At 41.3% G+C, this 22,570-nt stretch overlaps 1 protein-coding gene across 1 annotated transcript in view; it reads right to left on the reverse strand.

Annotated features, from left to right (window-relative positions):
• Positions 1–5,316: 5,316 nt before the first annotated feature.
• Positions 5,317–22,570, reverse strand: part of Nox3 (NADPH oxidase 3) — a 61,806-nt gene continuing 44,552 nt past the window's right edge. Inside the window, exons 11-13 of the mRNA XM_037200386.1 lie at positions 20,267–20,413; positions 16,779–16,903; positions 5,317–5,452 (exon numbers count right to left, since the gene is read on the reverse strand). Coding sequence (XP_037056281.1) covers positions 5,326–5,452; positions 16,779–16,903; positions 20,267–20,413 — 399 coding nt within the window. The 3' untranslated portion in view covers positions 5,317–5,325. The remainder of the gene's footprint in view (positions 5,453–16,778; positions 16,904–20,266; positions 20,414–22,570) is intronic.

Consider the following 22,570-nt stretch of genomic DNA (forward strand, 5'->3'; position numbering starts at 1 on the left):
CCAGTGTGGGCCATTCTCATCGGATTGGTGAGCTCCAGTGTCATTGAGGGACCCTGTCTCATCAGGTGGAAAGCCATGAAGGAAGACACCCAAAGTCAACCTCTGGCCTCCACATGCTCACGTGTGTGCTGCGCGCATGCACACACACACACACACACACACACACACACACACACACACACACACACACACACCATATGAAAGAAAGAGGCCAAGGCCTCAGAAGCAGAGTGAGAACAGAAATGTGGCTTGGCTTATGCTCATTTATTTCTTCGGTGCCTTATTGGTGAGTCAGAAACTTCTGAGTGAGAAAGTTTGTTGAAATTCTTTCCCCTTTCCCTTTCTGCTGTCCATGTGTAGACTTGGGAGAAAAGAAGCAAGACAGTTGACTTTCTCTGTTGAAAGAGAGCTCCTGAGAGCCTCTCCTAATGGAGGTGCACTCACTACCAACACCCCTCACCTCTCCTAATGGAGGTGCACTATCAACACCCCTCACCTCTCCTAATGGAGGTGCACTATCAACACCCTTTACCTCTCCTAATGGAGGTGCACTCACTATCAACACCCTTCACCTCTCCTAATGGAGGTGCACTCACTATTAACACTCCTCACCTCTCCTTACGGAAGTGCACTCACTATCAACACTCCCTCACTTCTCCTTATGGAGGTACACTCAGTATCAACACCCCTTGCTTGGACAGAGGCAGGAAAACTCACTGTTGACTGCAGGGTGTAGAATAGGACTAGGTAATCTGGTCCAGTTTAAGTCTGGCTAAAAAAGACAGAGGGAGGGAGGGAGGAGGAAGGGAGGTGGGAAGAAAGAGGAGAGAAAGAGGGATACTTGTTAATATATATATATTATTATATTATTATATATATTATATATTATTTTTTTTTTTTGATTGTCAATGTTAATGGACTAGACATTTTAATGTAATTTGACTGTATATTGCATATACTTATTGAAGATAGATTTTTTTATTATTATAGCTTTTTTAATTTTAGACAAAAAGAGAGGAGATGTGGTTTCAGATATGTTTCAGACATAGTTTCAGATATGATGGGTGCAGAAAAATAATGCACAGTGTATTTACAATATGGAAAAATCAATTAAGTAACTGTAACAACTGGGTAGAAACTGTGACCAAAGTACTATGTCACCATTCATGCTGTGCAAATCTTGACAACAGGTACCTGAATAAGAAAGAGAAAAAAGACCAAGTTATGAAAGAAAGAAATAAAGGGGACAAACCAGATCGAGAGCAGAAGGGACCATGGGCCTCCATGTTCACATACCAAGGCTGAAAGTGGCGTCTTTATACATCCATGTTAATGTCTGCCAACTGTAAAGATAGAATGGGCATCACTGAAGGATGAATTACAAGTCCAAATCTGAAATTCCCAAATGTAAGAAACGATGAAAACAGAGGTTGTATTTGTCAGTTTATTTTCTTTTTGTGGCATAATGTGTTCCGAACAGAGAGAAGCTTATTTATAATTTTTGTTTATTCAACTGAACTTGATTACTAATATTTATAGTTTTCATTGAAAAAAAAAAAAAGGAAAAAAAACACCCTTGAATACTGCCCAGATTCTACTGGTAATGTTATATAGCACACCATATATTTATTTATTTGTTTCTAAAACAGGAACCAGTTTGAGTTCCAACAGTAATAATTTGGGCCAGTAAAAATTTGGAGGAAATGATGTAAATAAATGATACAAAGAGATTATAACCATTAGAATAATTAACAGAATGGAAAAGGGTCCATTATTAAAATAATTGATGGTTCTAAAAGGAGGAAACAAAGGACATACAAATGTATTCAAAGATCTAATATAAGAGAATGTCCTCGAGGTGAAGGAAACCCCACTACCCCCTGACAGCATAATATAGCAAAAAAAATTATTTGAAATGTTTGTCAAAAGTTCCGAGTCTCAGAGATAAAAGAATTATTTAACCATCCAGGCCAAAAATAAAAAAGTAATTTATAAAGTAGAAGGAAAGAAGTTAACTCCATACTTCACCCCAGCAATATGATGACAGAAAATGCCAGAGAGATGTCCACAGAGCCCTGATGGGGACTGACTATGGTCACAGTAGAGCCTGTGAAGACCAGCTAACTGGAAACGGGACAGACTGACAGCTTCACGAGCAAATTAAAGCAGAGACACACCTCACCCGGAAACAGCTTCACACTTTTCTGGATCATCCCAGAAATTAATTAAAAGCTTAGGCTCAACCAAAACTCATGGATAGAGTCACTGTGGTGCGTGCAATGGGCCATTTCAGGTCGCCTTGTCTACTTACTTACAGAACTTAACAAAGGCTACACGCAGCAGTTTTGTCTTTCCAAGCAATGAAAAGACCATGGAATACTGGATTCCAGGGTCCTCCTATCTTACAAGTGGATGATATCTAGTATTTACCTTTCTATTTTAAAAATATTCTTTCAGGGGCCGGGGAGATTGGCTCAGCCAGTAAACAGCTTGCTGTGAGTTGGGTTCCTCTGGCACCCATGTGAAAAAGCTGGGCATTGGGGTGTGTGATTTTAACTCCAACGCTAGGGAAGGAAGGACAAGGAGGATCCCCAAAGCTTGCTGGGCAGCCAGTCTGGCCGAATTACCAGTTTCAGCCTCAGCAAGACATCCTGTCTCAAAAAACATGATGGGGAGCTTCCACACATCTCTACCCCTGCCCTACTCCCACACAATTATTCATGACTAATCTTTTATTGTCCTTTGCAGTCACCATGTAGAGATTCTGACAAAACTTTTTTTTTTTTTAATTTTTTTCTTGGCTCATCTGTGCACATTGTGTCTTGGTAAATTGAACTTCCTCCCTCCTGAAGTAAGTACATCTTCTGGCAGTTACTCTAGAGAGGAGAGGGCATGTCCTATTTGATTCTGTTTGGAAAGTCTGTATTTTTGCCTTCATTTTGGGAAGTTAATTTCATGGGGCCCACAGGTACCTTAGCACTTTTTAAAACAGGATTTTCTTAGCATTAGGTCTTGAGGGAAGTTGTTGAGGAGGCTCTGCCCACACTTACTGTTGTTCACCTTCAGGTAATGCCAATTTCCTCTTTGGATGCTTTAGGGGATCCCCCTCAGGATGATTTCTTCTACACACAGGAAGTTTCTCCCTTTCCCACTTCTCTTGTCTGCTCTTTTTCTCCTCTCCCCTTTCTTCCCCTCCCCTCCCCTCCCCTCTCTCTATCTTGTCCTCTCTCTCTTTCCTTATCTTTTCCAGTTTCCATGTTTCTTCCACACACCAGCTTTTTGCTTTTCTTTTTTCCTATACTGCCCCAAGTGAACTTTAGAGTATATACTATTTAAAATCAAAATCAAGGAAATTTTAATTTAATTGGAGTATCATTTAGCATAGAAATTAATTTCAAATAAATTAATACCTTTAGAATGTTTAATATTCAAATTCAGTTAATACTACCTGTACCCATTTGCATATGTCTTCCCATTTATGTTTATTGATGTACCTAATTACCTTGAATAATATTTGTGGAATGTTTCTATTTTGAATGAATTATTTCCCTTTAAATTTGGATATTGCAATATTACTGAAATCATATTTTTATATTTTTTTTCTGTTTGGATAGGTGAGAATCTCTCTCTCCATATATATATGTATTAAAAAAAGTTGAACAGTATCTACAGAAATAATAAGCGATTGGATTTCTTACATTCTACCAGAAAAAGTTTTATTTTATTAGACATAATTGCATGACCAAACAGTACATTTTATTTTTAAATAGGCAAGGAAAGAAAAGTAGTAACCGAATATGATTAAGAGGAAAAAAATTAATGTATTTAATTTCCTGCCTAAAAGTTAGATTTGACTCTAGAAATTTCTTGCAATAATTATTGAATCAAGGTTAAATGGAAAAATAATTGCATAGTATTGCTGAATATGTTCAATTAGATTTCAAATGATTATCTATCTATCTATCTATCTATCTATCTATCTATCTATCTGATACTTTCAGATACTGAAAACTTCCCAAGTAGAGGAAGTAGAAATCATGTGTGAGATATTATCAAATATACCCAATTATATGAGTACACCTAAACCAATATGAGTGAAATCATACTCAAAATAAAAAAAATAATTTGATAATAGAAAGTAAATAATAAATTTGTATTTTAGAAATACATGAAAAAGCTTAAGTACCTGCTGGGTTTTGTAAAAATCAAAGCATATCAGACAAATTTACTTCTTCTATGATAGTCCACAATGATAAGAAACTTTTGAAAAGCACAGTCTATCCTAATTTCAGCAAATGCTTTTGTTTTATTGCATATAATGTATTATCTAGAAGGTAAGAAAATATGGTATGGTATACAGTTCCCAATGGCTGCTTATTAAACAGTTTCAGCTGGACACATATTAACAGGCATAGGGACGTCAAAGGAGTCTTCTGAAGTCAATACAATGATATAAAACCTGAATAAAAGATTTATTATGCCACTAATGCACCTACTTGCTGCTGTCTGGGGCTCAATAATTTTCAAATCAGTCTTGATATATTTGATGAAATGATTATAAAACATTAACACTGGTGGAGAAGATTATAAGATGTGAGTAATACTTTGCAACCAGCAACAGGGCATGGAAAGACTAAATTGGTGAAATTTTAAAAACATTCCTGGATATTTTATGGGATGGACATTGAGTTGAGCTATAAATATTTGTTAAAAGAGAGGGGGAAGGAAGGGAGGGAAGGAGGGAAGGAGGGAGGAAGGAAGGAAGAAAGGAAGGAAGGAAGGGAGGAAGGAAGGAAGAAGAGAGGACAGGCAAACACGAAATTTAGTTTATGTCATTTAGAATATGTCATGCAAGGTAGAAAACAGTCAGTGGTTCGACCCAGTTCTAACCATGTTGTTGACTAACATTATATCAACATTTTGCAGGTTAAATCTGGCCCTCATCCTAAGTTTAAACACCCATGATTTCTACATTTTAGTTAAGTATTCAATCACTGACCTATATGCTCAATCCTGACTTTTACATTTTTAAATTATCAAAAACACAAATTTCACGACAGAAAAGATTATATGAGATTCACCTTTGGTGGCCATGATAAATTCTTACGACAACAGAAACTCAGCTAGCCCGTTCTGATGTGTTCTCATTTGTGGCTACTTTTAACATCTTGGAACCACAGTGTTGAGCAGATTTAGGTTAAAACCATACTATTGGTGAAGTCTAAAATGATTGCTGTTTGATCCTTTTGGGGGAAAAACATCTCCTGACTCTTGACTTCTCTGATTGCAGCCACTTGCACAGTGCATTAAATTTACCTCCAGCATCTAGAAGTTTTCCTTGTTGTAATAGAAATGAACACCCCGAGGATCCGCGGATGAGTACAAACGGCACATCTTTTGCAGAGTCTTTGACATGGCTTTGGGTCCACAGAAGAACACGCCAATGCTGCTGCTGCAGGGATGGTAAGAAAAGGAGAGCGTGTTACCTGGGCAAGGCCAGCAGGAAGCCATGACCGGCCCAGGCAATTAGGAAGCAGCATGGCGGCAAGGTTATTTATTTATTTTCTTGTCTGTACCAACTTCCCTTTTTCTTAACATCCTTTCTGTTTCCAGTACATTGCTCCCATCAAGATTTCCAGAGCCTCATGATTCCCAGAATCACAGGAGCCAGGGACTCAAGAGGCCAGAGGCCAGAGGGGGCTGTGATAATAGTACAGGCGTCTGTGATACCGTGGGGTTTGGTCAGGTGAGCTTGATCAACATCTTGGATCTGTGGATAAAATGTACATTCCAGGATCAGGCTTTTGACCAGTGTCCTTGCCCTAGGATCTGGCTTAAGTAGACAAAGACTATACCTTTGCTGAAGGAATGAACAAATAAATGGTCATGTTGATTATTGCCGGCATGGTCTTGGGCAGGGCTGGAGGCCTTGTATATATAATCTAAAGATAACAATTACATTGTGTGTTTTAAAGAAAGCAAAATAAGACAGTGTATTCAAAAAGTTTTTAAAAGGGTTAGTTATGACTAATGTCTTGTTCAACCTTGCCATTTTTATAGATAATAAAATTTATATTAAAGCCATAACAACTTGATTTATTTATCCTACTAGAATTCAATTTGGACCTAAACGAAGAGAATGGAAGGGACAAAGTGTTGCTTAAGATGCAGATTCCCAGACATTGTCATCTCTGACCCTTGCACTTCAGAAAATAGTGGAGAGGACATAGCTTTGCATCACATCACAAGAGTGTTCCTATCCCTTGGGACTCTGCTCCTGTACCCACAGGGCACTGGTTCAGGGGTTCATATTGTCTCCTGAAGTCAGGACACACCGACCTCTATTGGAAAGTACAAAGGCCACAGCTCTCCTCCCTTGTATTCAATATTATTGTGCCCTGTGGCATCTTCTCTTCCTAGTCTCCAGTATATGCTGAAGCAGTTGCTCAAGTCCAGATCAGAAGTACCTGTATTACTGTGTATAAAATTGTTAGGCAGACTGTTAAATTGCAGATTCTTTGGCTAGGATCCATGAAGAGTGTGTTTGGTGTGAAGCCAGGTAATATTGAGGCAGATGGCCCTGTAAGCCGTACTGCCTCAGAGAAATTCTTCAGATCCAGGGCCAGTCCACTCTGCTGCCTCTGTTCCTTCCACCTGGCTTTTGTTAGTGTTTGGATAGCCCTTCCCTGCTTCGATTATACAGTGGCGTGATTCTCTACCATATATCAGAGCCCTGTTTTAGCAACATGCTCCAGGACCATGACACCCATGGTACAAGGTGATGGTTTAATCACATTTCAAGTTAGCTTCAAAGGAATTCACCAAATGGTTTCATTTACAAATAAGAATATTTCCAAAATGTCTAAGTGCTACTTTCATAAATATCCTTCCTATGACTTAATTTATGAAATTTTTTTTTCAAAAGATGTTTTGTACTAAATAATTTGACTTGAAGCAATTTTCAGCTGTTTGTGGAACTAGAAGGTGAATGGTTTAAGGAGGCTGATGATGTGGGATGTCTTTCTGTAGGCTGTGAATATGTGTTACTCCCATTGGCTAATAAATAAAGCTGCATTGACCTATGGCAGGGCAGGATGGAGCCAGGCGGGGAAATCCAAAAGAGAAAGTAAAATGAGAAAGGAGAGTGAGGAGAGACGCCAAACCATCATCCAAGGATCAACATGTAATGGGGCACAGGTAAAGTCATGGAGTACATGGAAAAACATAGATTAATAGAAATGGGTTAAGTTATAAGAGCTATCCAGCAAGAACCCTGACTCATAGGCCAAACAGTTTGTAAGTAATATAAGCCTCTGTGTGTTTACTTAGGACCAAGTGGCTATGGTACTTGAGTGGGAGAGATTTGTCCCAACTGCCGGCCAGGTAGAACCAGAGAAGCTTCAAGCTACAGGTTGATGTCTCCATCATTTGGCTACTGTAAGCGTTGGGCACATTAATTATTCCCCCAAAGTCCTATTACTTCATGTATATAGTCAGGAGCATTCGAGACCTTTTCTCTCAGGATCTCCTCTTCACTCCCAGCTTCTCTCTGCAGATGAAAGGAAGCATAGCAAGCCTGCCTGGGCCCTGTTCTTGGTCCATGGTGGTCTCTGTAGCTGTTGGTTCTCGGATATCAGTATCACACGTGTCTGCAGGGCTTCTCCTGCTCCACAGAGTTGAACAGAAGTTGGGAAGTGGGATGTGAATGAAGGGGATTGGTCTTTTGAGCTCTGGACAGAAACATCTGAGTGAAAAAGGTCAGGCAAGGCCCTTCCTGATGAGGAGTCATAGCTTTGCTCTGGGCATGATGTGCAGAGGTATCCTTGCATTCATTTTCAAAGGTGCTGTTATGGGTGGTGATATTTTTCCCATTAGTGTGAATGTCACCAAAGAGGTTGCCACTGGCCTGTTCCCAATGGGTTGTGATTGCCCTTTCATTCGTAGCCACAGTCACTGTTTGAGAAGCCGGTGGTGTGCTTTGAAAACCTGCCTTTAAGACCCCATTTCAAAGCATCCTGATTGTGGGCTGCCAGGTGTACCACTGGTATTCCAGTGCCTCACAGCTCTCCTGCCTCTTTGAAGCTGTGGCTATTGCACAGCACAGCTAAGTGCAAACGTTTCTGTCCTCAGGGTCCATAGCTGTCATGGTTATGCGGTCACCAGAAAGTCTCAGAAAGGCCATTCATTATCCACCCTTGACTGTGACCTAGAGGTCATCCCTTCACTGTCTCTCCTCACATTGCTGTCCCCAAGTAAGGCACAGTCCTCACCTTGATTTTTACCAACCTTGGCATTTATGACACCAAGTCTGGGGTTTCCTGGTCATGAATGCATCCCATAAAGCACAGAGCTGAGAGAATCTGCACAGAACGGTGAAGGCACAGATGTGGTAGTTCCCCCCCCCCCCTTTTTATGAGGCAGTGGACAAGTACAGCAGAGCCTTAATGGGATTGCTAAAGAAAAAAAATTCTTCCATAAAAATTTAATTATCCACAATTGCTTAGAGTTAAAAAAGAAGATTCTGTGCAAAAGAAATATAAAAACACTAGACACCGTTTATCCTCCGGTTTACAGCCTGCAAGCCGCAGAGCTTGCACACGCGTGTGGGGCTGGATCAAGGGGAACATTAATGGCATTGGCCAGTCTGAGGGGCTGACTTTGATGAGAAAAGGACAGATTTCACAGAGGCTGAAAAAAGAATGGTTAACATTCAAGTAATTATTCTGAGCTCTGATAAACAGCAAAGAAGGTTCTTTCCCGGCTACCTACCCCTTGTACTTGTTAAATAACCACTATGCTTTTCTCTGTGGGATTTATGTGGGTTTTTTTCCTCTCAACACAGTTGAGCAACGCCATGCATGAAAGGCATCCAAAATATCACCCACCAGGAGATTTCAGCCTAGCAGATAGATAGGAATGTGGGTGTGTTCCTGGGAGGAATCCCACCACCTCCCCAGATTCGCACATTCTGCTGGCACGAGTCCCTTTCTCTTTAAATTGTATGTTTGTTTTTTATGTGTTGGCTTTTATGCTTGGTAAGTTATAACCCTGTTGGGGCAGACCCTAAACCCTGTTTTAAAAAAAAAATCAAATTACTTTATACCCTGAGTGTGTTCTGCAAATAAAATCGATAAACAGAAGCTTCCTCCGGATTTATGGAGGCTTAGGACGCAGGCACCGAGAGCTACAAACTGTTTCAGACAGTGGACACACAAGTTCTGGTTAATCTTTCTCAGTGAATGTTTTTCATTAGAAATGCCTCCAAATGATTTATCACATAATTATGCTTTATACAACACCATCTTTTTCATAACTACAGATGATAGTCCTGCTGGCCAGCTCTCTCCCTTTGTAACCCATGTCTCAGTCAATGCCCAGCAGCAACTGCACTGATTCTCTCCGAGTGTACAGTGGTCAATCTTGACTGTCGACTTGATTTAGAATCACCTTGGAGTTACACCCTAAAGGGAGGTCTGAGGGTGTTTTCAGAGAAAGTTAACTGAGGAGGAGGGAAGACTCCCTGAAGGGGCTGGGCTTTCACTCTGAACACAAAGGAGGAAGCTAGCTGAGCAGAAACAACCATCTTCTTCTGCTTCCTGACCATGGGTGCAATGTGAGCAACCACCACCTGCTTCTGCCGCCATGATGAACCGCTTCTGCCGCCATGATGAACTGCATCTGCAAACTACCAACCCAATAAATCCTCTCTCTCTGAGTTGCTTCCTGCCAGGTGTTTATTTGGTCCTGGTAATAAGAAAAGTGACTAATGCAGTGTTCCCATTACTGAGTTGTCGTTCATTTGGATCTGCAGATGCCACTAACAAAACGCCTGTGCGCCTCTCCTCTGTCCCACTTTCCAACAACTGTCTCTTGACACACAGGGTGGTGTCCTTAGGATTCTTGACTCTTTTTCCTCTGCCTCATCATCCTTTGCTTGTTCATGCTTACCAGTAGATATGAGAGAATAAAGCTGCTTCCCTTAGTGGGGTGGGGATGGGAAGGAAGTGGAAGAGAAGGAGAAAGAGGAGGAGAGGGGTAGGTAATTCATAGTATTGGATTCCAGAGAATGGGGGGAATATTTTTTCTTCATTCTGTCTTTTCCTTTACCCCCGTTCCACTAAGACATGTAAAGATATAAATAACCAAAAATAAGTTTCCATAACTGTTAATTTGCTGAAATAAAGTCATCAAAAGTAAGTTTGCAGAGTAATAAATCTATCCACTATTTACTTATACCCTTAGTCTCCCTACAACAAACAATTCTAGTAATTTTCATTGAATTTTTACTAGGATAACCAGTGAGCTGGATGCCCTCTGGTGGAAAAGGTACCATTTAGATATGGGGGCAATTTTCCCTCATCCATGATGATGGCTTTATTTTTCTTACAAAGCTATAATTTGTTGTGTGCTAGATTTACATTTAAATTTATTTCTTTGAGTGTTCTGAACATTTTAGTCATATAATGAATGTTTAGGATACCCTGTTAGATAAAGGACCTTGTATGCTATAATCAGAATGCTAATTTCCTAAAAATATCACTTAACAACATTTTTGCACATATGCATGTACAAATGAGAATTGAAGGGTGTGCACACAAGCAAATGTGATTCCAGATGGACACATTTACTCAATTTAGTAAAAAGGTATTTTTTTAAACTTCTGAAAACAATGGGGGTCTAAAATACATTCATGTCAGATGGATTAGAAGCCCCCGCCTCATTGACACCTTTATGTCTGTGTTGGGTTCCTCTGTCCTAACAAACGATGACATTCTTCTTTGGTCCCTCCACCCCCCACTTCATGATTAAAGAAACACTCCTATTGAAGTTTTGAAAACTGGGAAAATCTTGGAAGTTTTTGTGGTAATTAATTACATAAAGTTCACACCTATAAGGCATGGTGAAGATATTAACAGATAAGTCAAAAGCAGCAAACTATAAATATTTTCCGAAGTATAAGATCAAAAACTGAAGCCCCATGGAAAAAAACCTCTTAGTCAATTAACTCACAACAGCTGAGCCACAAGGGTGAGTAGATATACAATGTGTGTTTGTCAAAAAATAGCTAGATATGACAAAGCTTTATTTGTTTTCACTCTGCCTGTCTTCTTGAAGATGATCTCCTGCTTTCCGAACACTTGTGTAAAGGTTGGCAGCATATTGAGAATGCTTACAGAAAATGAAACACAGCTTCCATTTCTGCACAAAACACATTTCTATAGATTAGTAAGTCCCAGGTGTCAATGCATGCATTAATTAGCCCACTGTACTTTAGTGGGAGGGTGACTTGCCTTGTGTGCTTGGAATGTTTTTCTGCACTTGTGTAATTGAAGTAATTGGCAATTGTCACATGTTGGAGAGTTTGGGCACAGCAAGAAATGACCTCTTTAAATATGTGTTCATTTGCTATTTGTTGATTGTCTTAAGAACTATACTGATGTTTTTGTAAATCAACTCGTATAATTACCAAAATTAATTACAGATAAAAACAGCAGAAGATACTTTCCTGTTTGCTTCTCCAGTCTTTGATCTATTTAAAAATTGTCTTTCCTGTTCCTCATTTGTATTCATTTTGATGCCATCAATTTGTTTCTCCTATTACTGTTATTTTTGCAATTTTCTGGCTCCCTTAGAACTTGCTCAATCCGCTTTGATCTGCTTCCCTTCAAGCTTTATTTTTGGTGCTGTTTTTCATGTTCTGTAACTTTTTTTTTTTTTTTTTTTTTTTGCACTCCTCTCCCCTCGGCTCTTTTGATTCAACTCTTTCTTAGGACGGGAACAAACTCCAGCTTTGAGTGAACAGGTAAATGTGATTACAGGGGTTTGCGCTAAGAATGCCTAGCTTTGTGCTGGTGAATAGCAATGGCTGAGAGCCTACTTCAAAGGCTCTCGAGAACAAAGAACCTTTTCTGAGGCCACTAACAAATCCAGCAATTCTTCCTGACCCATCTTTGCCAAGAGATACCAGCTAATGGCAGGACAAGCCTGTCTTGTGAGAGTTGCCAAGCGGGCTTGGGAACAAACATCCCCATGACATAATAAGGGGAGAACATACTGTTTATCTCTCTAATAACCATCCTGAGGAAAATTAATGTTACTTTGTCCTTTGTGCGGAGCGGTGATTGGATTGTGTGTTTCATTTCTATCTGGACAAAGGCCAGCGTATTGCAATACTTCTCAATATTAGATTTTCTTGTTTAAAAATTAGATTTTATTGGCATTCTCCTTCTGTGATTTCTTCATTAAAAGCTTCATTAAGCATAAATCTCCTTTTACACAGAAGAAAAACAAAAAATTATTTTAAGGAGGTCATTTTAAAAGTCTTCTAGAAGGGCGACGCTAAGCTTCACACTGGAGATTTGCCGTGTTCCAGGGACCTGGCATTCCAGAGATGAAATAATGATTGATTTTGCATGGATTTATCTAATATTAATTATATTGATGCTTGAAGCTATTTAATAAGCTGATGTGTTCCAGAGTCTCAAGCTTTACAAATCTGATATTAAATCTTTTTTTTTTTTTTTTTTCCAGGTAGGAAGTAGGCAGCAATGTCTTGGTTCTGAAGTGACTGAATTCCAGGGGTCTCTAATCTCCTCACAGACATGAAGTCATGCACCTGAGTAGGAGAGTTTGCGCAGCTGCCATGCTGAGAGATGCAGCTAGCCATTAAGGGCAACTGTGTGCTCTGATGGTGGGTTCTGGTATGGGGTGAACACGTCCCCAACAACAGTGACAGGGAAAAGCGACGCAGTTTTCCCAACTGAGATAGAACTGTCCTCGACTCGCAGGTCTACAGAACAGCATTTTCTGAGCAAGGATTGCACAGGGCTGCTTTTGCCTTTGACTTCCTGACATTCTGGCTTTCTGGCTTGCACCCTCCAAGTGAAGAGAGACAATTGAATGATCTGATTTGAAAGGCCTTCTCCACGGGGCTGCAAACTTTATACTGTGACAAAGATAAACAATGCAGGATCAATGCAGGACAATCATACTAAAGACCGAGCTATCGACATGAATTTAGAGATGTACGTTTCAAAAGCTCGCAATCTGAGGTTAGGCTAGAGAGCTATCTCACTGACTAATGCTTGCTAGAGCCCAGATGAAAAAAGTCAGGCTTGGTGGAGTGTGCATGTTATCCCAGTTACTGGGAAAGTGAAGGCAGATGAATCTTTGAGGCCCACTGGCCAGCTAGCCAGCCCAATGTACGTGGAAAATGCGGTTTTAGTAAGGAGAGACCCTGTCCAAAAAACTAGGGGTGTGTGCCTAAGGAACAACACCCAGGGTTGTCCTCTGGTCTCCACACAGATGTGTGCATGGCATTGCCCTTCATTTCTCTGTGGTTGTATTCTAATTGTACTGTAATGTGATTTTGATTGTATGTTAATAAATAAAGTTACCCAAGGGTCAGAGCTATTAGAGCTGTAGCAAGAGTGTGGGTGGGCACACTTTAACCCATAATCTCTGTGTTTCAGGATACAGCATCATTGAGACATATGCTTAAGACTAGCTGTACATACAGACAGTGATGAGTAGTCATGTGTTTGGGTTACAACCAATGAAGCAGAATACTATGAAATGACTTACACACAGGAAATACTCTCTTCGAAAGCTAGGACCACCACAGAGAAGGTGAGATTTAGCTCTAGCTCTGATCTCTTGGCTTTCTCATTTACATATAACATGATAATTTCTACATGTAAGCTTTTTAAAGGAATTGCATATGAAATTATTCCATTTTCTCTGGACAAGAACCAGATAGGTAGGTGTCAGGTGAGGGGGCGCTTCCGCAGGCCTCAGAAAGGCTTGAGAGGTTGCCACCCAGCACCCATGGTTGAGTAGGGGCTGAGAGGACCTGAGTTCTGAGATTCCTGGGCTGAGAGGACCTGAGTTCTGAGATTCCTGGGGGTGGGTTTTTGGGATGGAGGCACGTGTTTGGAGACAAGGTGGCGCTCCAGCGTTCAAAGCTGGGTACCCGCAAGAGCCAACACAAGAAGCACAGTAAACAAGTGAGTGCCAGGATGTGATGGCTGGGGAGAGTCCCCAAGGCCACCTGCCCTGGGTTGGCAGCTCTGACAAGTCACCTGTAGCTGAGTCCATGGAGAAGAAGCTAGGTCACCACATTGTGCAATGGATCCCTCCACCTCCCCTTGGCTTTTCAGTTAGAAGTTAAACTGTCTCTGACTTTCTTGTTAGAAATCTGCCTGTCTTAGATGGGTGCAAGTTTCTGCTCACTTCTCCCCTCCACTATATGCTCAGTAGTCTTGAATCACTCACAGAACATCCTTGTGTTGGGTGCAAGGCTTCCCCGGCAGGCAGAGAGCACAGGCTGTACTCTCAGTTTGCAGAGGTCTGTCTCACAGCACATGGGGCAGTGGAAGCCAGGGCGATTTCACATACTGCGATGGATGCTCATGAACCTTGACTGCTACCTGACGACTTCTTTCTCACTTCCCCTCCTCACCCAACGCCTGTCAGAATAGCTGGTTCAATAAAGCCAGACAGACACAGAGGCAGCCAATAAAAATAGAATGGCATAGTTCTGGAACAAAGGAAATATAGAGAAAAATGTGAAAAGGAGCTGAATTGACCAAAAGATGATTTATACTCACCATAAAAGAATTCCAGCATAAGGAAACTACAGAGAGCTTGAAGAAGCATGGCTCCTATGAAGGAAGACCAGTGAGAAAATGCATACGCAGTCATGGAGAATGGAGACGTGGTCAGAAACACAGGAGTAGATTTTTAATTTACAGATAAAGGGAACAGATAAAAACCCAGAACCCCTAAGTGGGCATGATTGCTAAGATAGATAAGAGTAATGCATATTAAACTTTGTAATGCATATCAAACTTTGTAATGCACACATAGAGATTATGGTTCCTCACTCCCTGGATATAATGTATCTTAGGAACCTTGCCATTCTCTTCTGATCATTTATTCTATGAAGGTCAGAGTCCAATTTTTTATTTATTTTTATTTTATGTACATTGGTGTTTTGCCATGGGTGTCAAGTCCCCTGGAACTGGAGTCACAGACAGCTGTGAGCTGCCATGTGGGTGCTAGGAATTGAACCTGGGTCCTCTGGAATACAGTCAGTGCTCTTAACCACTGAGCCATCTCTCCAGCCCCTGATCACTTATTCTAATATTGTGCCTCCATGCACAGTTTACATGTTGATAAGTTCAAATGAAGTTCTCACCTGAAATCCTGCTTCATGTATCACTTGCTGGACATTTGAATGTTTGAGAAGTATCTTACGTGAAACGTCAAAAATGAAGCTTCCCATATCCCTTGTCTACTACACAGCAGTTCTCATGGTCATGTCCATGCTAATGAGTGGAAGTTCATTCTAACTTGGGTCGTGCCTCAGTCCATCAACAAGTCATGCCTTCAGAAAACATTCAGAATCAAACTGTTCCAGTGTTCCTTGCCTACCAAACTGCCACCAAGGCCTGCTCCTCACTGACCCCCCTAACTCCATCCTAGGCCCATTACAGTCTGTTTTCTTACAGCAGCAAGGTGATCCCATGTCAGTCTTGGACTTATACCTCTAAGTGGTTTTTCTCTGGCAATCATATCCAAAGTCTTATGATGACTTGCAGATGTCCCCCGACACCTGACCTAAATGCCATCTCTTGGGATTCTTCCTCTTATGTCCTCTGTTCCACTCAGTGGCCCCTGAAACATGACAGGAACAATGTCCCTTGCCTCAGGACCTCGGCCCTTGCTTCTTTCTAGTTGCCCACACGGCACATTTCTTCACCTCCCTGTAGTCTTTCCTCAAATATGAAGGCAGTGTCAGTGCATGGTATAGATGAGGAAGGTCAGGACAAAGAATGACCTAGTCGTGAGGATGGATAACTCTCTGTCTTAGTGACTTACCCTTTACTAAGCTCTTCCACACTGCATGTGTGTTAACTTAAGAAAACAACTCTGAGCTTGAATTTACCACCTCAGCTTTATGTTTATGCTAAAAAAGAAAGATAAATTAAGCTTCCTTGTCCAAGGCCACGTAGATAGAAACTTCTAGAATCAGGAGTCACAGGTTGTACTCCAGGCTTCTGGCCCCAAGGCAAGGCCCTCCATGCATTACAGTTTGTTCTAGAGTTATGAGAATAGTAGTAACACTTGAAATCAAGAAAACAGCAGCAGTCGAAGGTTGCTGTTTTGGGCACTTTAGATGTTTCACTCTCTTTTGTTGTTGTTGTTGTGGAAGCCCTGGAGGCAAGCACTATTACTGACAGTTTTTAGAGGAGGAGACGGAATTAGCACAGGGTAGTTAGAGGACCTAGCTCTACCAGCAGGAATGGTAGAGCTGGGACCGACACTCATGTAGCCCAGTTCTAGATCTGGGTCCTTTAGCACCCTGCCGAATCCCTGCTTTGTCTGAGAAAACTTTTTCTTTTTGCTTTTCTGCTAGACGTGCTAGACACACTGTAGCGCTGGATAGAATCGAATTCTCCAGTTGGGTAATTAGAGACTAACTGTGCTCCAAAGATTATTTTGAAGGCATATGCTGTTTAAGAAATACCATCTTTAAATTGAGGTTAAGTGTGAAGATTTTCAACATAATCGATAATCGTCTGAGTCTGTCAGGCAGTTAAACAGAGTTTTGTGGTTCCTGAAATATAAGACAGCCATGGCCATATTTTCTAAGGTGGATATTTTATCTTGGATTCTCAATTCTGACTGCAGACAAACTTTTCTTCCCAGCGACAGCTTGTCTGGACTTCAGGGGGATCCCAGCAGGCTAGGGGAAGGGAGCTGGCTTTGCTCACCTGGGGTGATTGTAGGCGATCTGCTTGAATTCATCATTCCAGTTGGGTCTCCCATAGAAAGTCTTCTGCTTTAAGCCTGTGATCACATCCAGACTTTCATCCCAGTGTAAAGCTATGTGAATAGCCTACGTTAAAAATTGCAGTATCAGTTGACATTAAAGAACAACCATAAGAACCACTATAAATAAAAGATGAACTCACTATCATCATTTGTATATTTAAAATATTTTTTAACAGGGCTTGAAATGCTTTATTAGCAGATGTCCCCAATGTGCTTTAGTGCAAGTATCGTGTCTCATCTGTCTTTGTATTTATTCTTGTTGGGACAAAATGCTTCCCTGTATATAGTAGATATGCAAAGATAGCCTGGAAAGGATGGTTTTCTTTGAAAGGATGAGAGTGATGCAGTAAATGTGGTTAAGGGAAAACACTGAATAAGTTAGTTTTCTTTCTGCCAAACTTCTCAAAAATCAGTCTCCCCCTGCTGTCCCCATTCATTTAATATTAACTCTAGGGGACTTGAGAGGGGCATTTCCAGATTAAAGTGCCATGAAATGCCCAGGAGGAAGCTGGGTCTATCAATTGAATTTGCCTACTGAGTTGACATGGTTGATGGACGGTCATTCCCAGATATTAGGACTGCCCCTTCCCCCAGATACCAAAGTCTGCAGAGGCTCAAGAGTATTTGTGTGTAACCTACCCACATCCTTTCATATATTTTAAATCATCTTTCTGGTCTATAAAGCCTTACTGCCATACAGCTATTCGGTAAAGAGTTGTTGTCCTGTATTGTTTAGGGAATAATGTAAAGAAATAAGGATTTATATTTTCAGTGCAGATGTATTTTTAAAGGTATTTTTGGTCCTTGGTTGGTTGAATGTACATATGTGAAACTCAAAGCGATGGAGAGCCAACTGTATAGTATTAGGTTGTAAGCACTGGGTGATATCCTTGATGAAGGTGTGATAGAATGCTGAAGCGTAAGGGGTCTGGATGGAGCTCTGTAAGTGACTGACTTCAAATCCAGTGACCTCACCCAGCCCTTGTGTAATTAGGGGGCTGCAAAATAAGAGCCTGGGACACAATAATCCTTATAATTAACGTACTAAAGCACGATCATTGGCTTCAGCCCCTGTAGATTCTAGAAGCTGCCTTGTTCTTTCCACTTTGGGTATGTGTGCCCTGCAGCACCCCCAAGAACTGTCACCAACCCTGCAGCTCACACACCGATCTTCACCTCACCCTCTAACTCTTGATCATTGTGTCAGTTTGAATGACAGCCCTGCTGCACTCAGCTTGGGCGGCGGCTTCCTGCTTTGAAGGGGACTTGCCAGAATGGTTCTCTCCCTAGTCTAAGAAGGCAGCCAGTGCCAGAGGTTCATATCCAAGTCATAGTGGCTGTCCACAGACCAGTGGATGGGGGCAGACTGGCCTTTGGAATGCCAGGCTACAGGGAATTGCTGTCCAGCAAGTCTGACCTTAGGTAACAGTGCTCATATTGCAAGAGTTTGGGAACAGGACTCCATGCAGCGTGAAGATGGGGAAGGGGAAGAGGATGTGGACCTGTGGCATGTCAGAGAGAGGAACCACCAGGAGCAAAAGACTTGAAAGCCTGAACGCATACAGCAGGATGCACAAGCATCCATCAGTCAACAGCTTTGGGGCAATAGGAAAATAGTGAGGCTCCTCTAGAAACAGGTCAGGCTAAGGAGGCCCCTAAAGTACTTGTTAAGACATTACTGTTTTATCTCATGGGAGAAGAAAGACCTTCCATACTTATGTCTGTGGAAGCGCCCAATCTCTGGTGTTCAAACATTTGGAATTCTATCTGTTCCATATTTCTCAGCCCACTGTTCAATTAATCTCAAACTCTTTTGAGTTGCCCTTCATAATACCTCTCCCATCTGTCCCTTCTGTTCTTGTCAATTTGCCACTTTGAGGTTGTTGGATTCAGCTTCAGAACCGGCTATTTCTAAAACAGCCTCTCAGTGCTTGAGTTACTGACAGAATGCACCAACGATTTCTTTTCCTTAAATGCTGAGATTACTGATTTCCTGCTCAAAATCTGGAAGTGTGAAGAATTTCTGACATGCCATGGGAAAACTTAAGAAGCTACCAACTTTAATTTACTTTCATTTAGGGAAAAAAAAAGTATAATAGGGCAGGGCAGGGTTGTGTTGTCACAAAATCCACTTAGGAGTTCTGTTTAGAGAATCTGAGTCTCATAAATCCCAAGTGACAGGGATAGGCTAAGTGGACGCTTGGGACCAATTTGCCTTAGAAGTGGTAGAGCCACCAAGGGGCTGGGAAGTTAAAGACAAAAACCGTGGCTGTGTTTCACCAAAGGGATCATCAGTCAACAATCCCATTGGGATAGGGAAAATGTCTGTTTGGAAAACATAATTAACTCTATATAATTCATTAAGGTCTATCAAGCCTGGTTCCCAAGAAACCTGCAATTCAAATGATCCCAGAGGGTTAAATATTTAAGGAGGACTAGAATTAAGACCATAAAAATTCATAAAACTTTAGAATTTCAACCAGGGTCTTACTCATTTACAGAAGCACAAAGCCAAGGTACAATGGAGTTGAGGGGGGGCATTCACAAAACAGAGCAATCATTTGTAAATTTGCTGATTGGTTGAAAGTTCTTTAGCTTAAACATATTTCCCTTAAAAGTATATATCAATGATACCGTCTACAAATCCTCTACAGAAAACACTGTTTAAAACACACATTTTATAACCTAATATAATGGCTTTGTTAACTCCCATGTTTGGGGACTCCAATTGGATTCTGATATACTAGTCATCAATGACACACTGATCATAATAGTTCTTTTTTTTTTTTATCAGTATTGGAATAGTGAGTTGATACATAATTTTTGCCAGACTCAATCTTTATACTTCGTGACTATAGTGGCTTGCAGAACACCTGCCCAAGCAGAAGATCATCTCAGCTTCAGATGAGAAGACACACTGAACCTGCTTTCCGAGAACCCCTTAAGAGAGAGAACTCTCTATGCAAATCCTGTGTCCATACTAATTTTCTGGCTTTTCAATTTTCTGGCATGTGCTTTTCAATATAAAAGGCCGGATAAAAGCAATGGGAAATCTTTTCTGTTTTACTCTGAGCAGCATAGAATCAGAACCAATTAGGAATTCAACAGATGATACAGCCAATTAGTGACAGTCACCCATGCCACTCTTAAAAATGACAAATTCAAACTTTAAGATTCCTAATATCTGGGTTGTCATTTATTACCCAGCATGTTTATCTTTTTTTATTCCACAGTAAAATAGCTAGAGGTCTTTTTATTGCTATATCTTAACTAGTTGCTTCCAGTCTAGTTTGGTTCTGTTCTTCTCTCCCTTTTGAAGAATTTTAGAATGATTATTTGGTGCTGCCTGGTAAGCCCGCAGCTCATGATCAGAATGGGTTCTTTGAAGAAGGGAGGCAGTATTAGAGATCCTGGGTTTTACTGGTACCTGGTTTTCATCCCACCCAGTGAGAAATAGATGGTAACTCAGCAAGTCAGCCTTTCCTTGCTCACTCATCCGTGTTTCCAGGGAAAGTAACAGATCGGCAAACCACTCAAATGCCCCGGCATCCCGGCAGATCCAATAGAAGTACATCTGTCAGGAGAGAAGGTGGGGGGCTCATCGGTCCTTCTTTCCACAATGTGCTCATAATCACAGGCTGCTTTATGTCCATTAAATGATTTGAGCCCAAATGGGCAGTTCTGTTAAACCACACGCTTTTCTCTATCAGTGAACAAATCATCATACCATGATTTCTTTTGGGAGAAGAAGAGGAAGAGGAGGAGGAGGAGGAGGAGGAGGAGAAGAGAAGAAGAAGAAGAAGAAGAAGAAGAAGAAGAAGAAGAAGAAGAAGAAGAAGAAGAAGAAGAAGAAGAAGAAGAGAAAAATCCCATTGTGTTTGAAAAGGCCCAGACTGAATTCAAGGAGTCAGGGTTTCTGTGGGCTGTGCCAGCCTCTTTGGATGAGGATCAACTTTCCGCACTTCTGGCTGGCCTTCTTCTGAACAAGATTAATAATCATAACTCACGGTGCCTTTCATTGCTCCCCAAAGGGGATACGCTGCTAGACCAGCCCTCTTCATCTTTACTTATGACCTAAGCTCAAGATTTCAACTCTCTTCTCCAGAGACCCCCGAAGGGTCGGGGGCACTAATCCACTTCACCAATCCACTTCACCGGCCACAGCCTCTGGAGAATGGAGATTATGGTAATTGCAGAAGGAAACCTCACAAGACAGAAATTTCCTCTCGGTGAGACATATCAGTGTCCTCGAAAGCCCGTGAGGAGCGGAGGCTGTGCCTGTGTGTGGACTGATGTAGTAAAACTGTTTCTGGGAAGGGATCTGTTTTTATTTACTTATTTTTGAAAACATTTTCTCCCGGTTGAGCAAATGGCAGGTGACAAGAAGCAGTTTGGGTTTGCTAAATGAAAGGCTTAGCTTTGTGCTTTGAGTTTCAGATAATTGTATCTAGAAACAAACAAACAAACAAACAAACAAACAAACAAACAAACAAACGGAGACTAATTTGTTTATTCTCTGAATTCCACTCCCATGTGTCTACCCCTGATGTCTACCCAAAGGGACATCTGTGGGGCTCAACAGTGTCTGTGGGGCCTTGTCCCCACTCCAGGCACTGTCTGGTGTGTTACCACCTGACACATGCCCTCCAATGGCCAGTGTTTGCTTCCCCCTCTCTCCTGCTCTCTCCCCCTTCCCCCATCAGCTTGCAAGCTCACCGTCATATAATCAGATTTATAGATGAGATTTAATTAGTATCACAAGGAAAAGAAAATCGCAGAATGTATTTCATGGCTGAATATCTTGCCTATTCTCAGATTTAAGCAGGTCTTTTTAAAGTTAGCAGTCAGGAAGAGCAGGAGGTGAGAATCTAAGACCTCCCTCTCAAAAATCAGAGGTTGCATATTTTCTAAATGGCTTCTGCTCAGATGAAACTCAAAATATTAATCCAAGGAGAAAGACCAGTGGGTCTCAACTTGTGGGTTGTGATCCCTTTGTGTGTGTGTGTGTGTGTGTGTGTGTGTGTGTGTGTGTGTTTGCATATCATATATCCTGCCTATCAGATATTTACAATTCATAACAGTAGCACAATTACAGTTATGAAGTAGCAATGGAATCATTTTAACCACAACTTGAGGAACTGTATTAAAGGGCTGCAGCATTAGGAATGTTGAGAACCACTGCCTTACACCTTATGCACAATTACCACCTCTAAAAAACTTCTCTCGTCTTCCTGGCTGTCATCCCTCCCTGGAGTGCATGGTCCACAGTCCCTCCAGGTAGCTTCAAAGCAGAACAGAGAGGAGAGTGCCTCCTGCTGAATATTCCAAGAGTCCTCACGAACAGAAGGCCATGCCTATCTACTCACTCACTGGTTCACAAATGCTTGCACAATAATTCCTATGGGTAGGGACCAGTTTACATTCTGGAATTATGATAGTGAACAAGACAGACAGGCAGACAGGCAGACAGATAGCCATATATGTAAAATGCCCATTCTCAGAATTTGTGTCTTGGAGAAGGAGGTTGATGTGTACATACATAGAGTATAGAATATGCCAGATGGTAATCAGTGCAGTGTAGAAACAAAGCAATCCGAGGAAGGTCATGGTATTGACTCCAATGGCAAAGGCACCTCACTGAGGAGACACTTGAGCACAGCCATGGAGGGGAAGAAGTGTCAGATGGTGTTCTAGTTTCCTTCTGTTGCTGTGATAAAAACACTTGAATCAA

This window comes from Peromyscus leucopus, chromosome 8a (assembly GCF_004664715.2).
Source record: "Peromyscus leucopus breed LL Stock chromosome 8a, UCI_PerLeu_2.1, whole genome shotgun sequence".
Taxonomy (NCBI): domain Eukaryota; kingdom Metazoa; phylum Chordata; class Mammalia; order Rodentia; family Cricetidae; genus Peromyscus; species Peromyscus leucopus.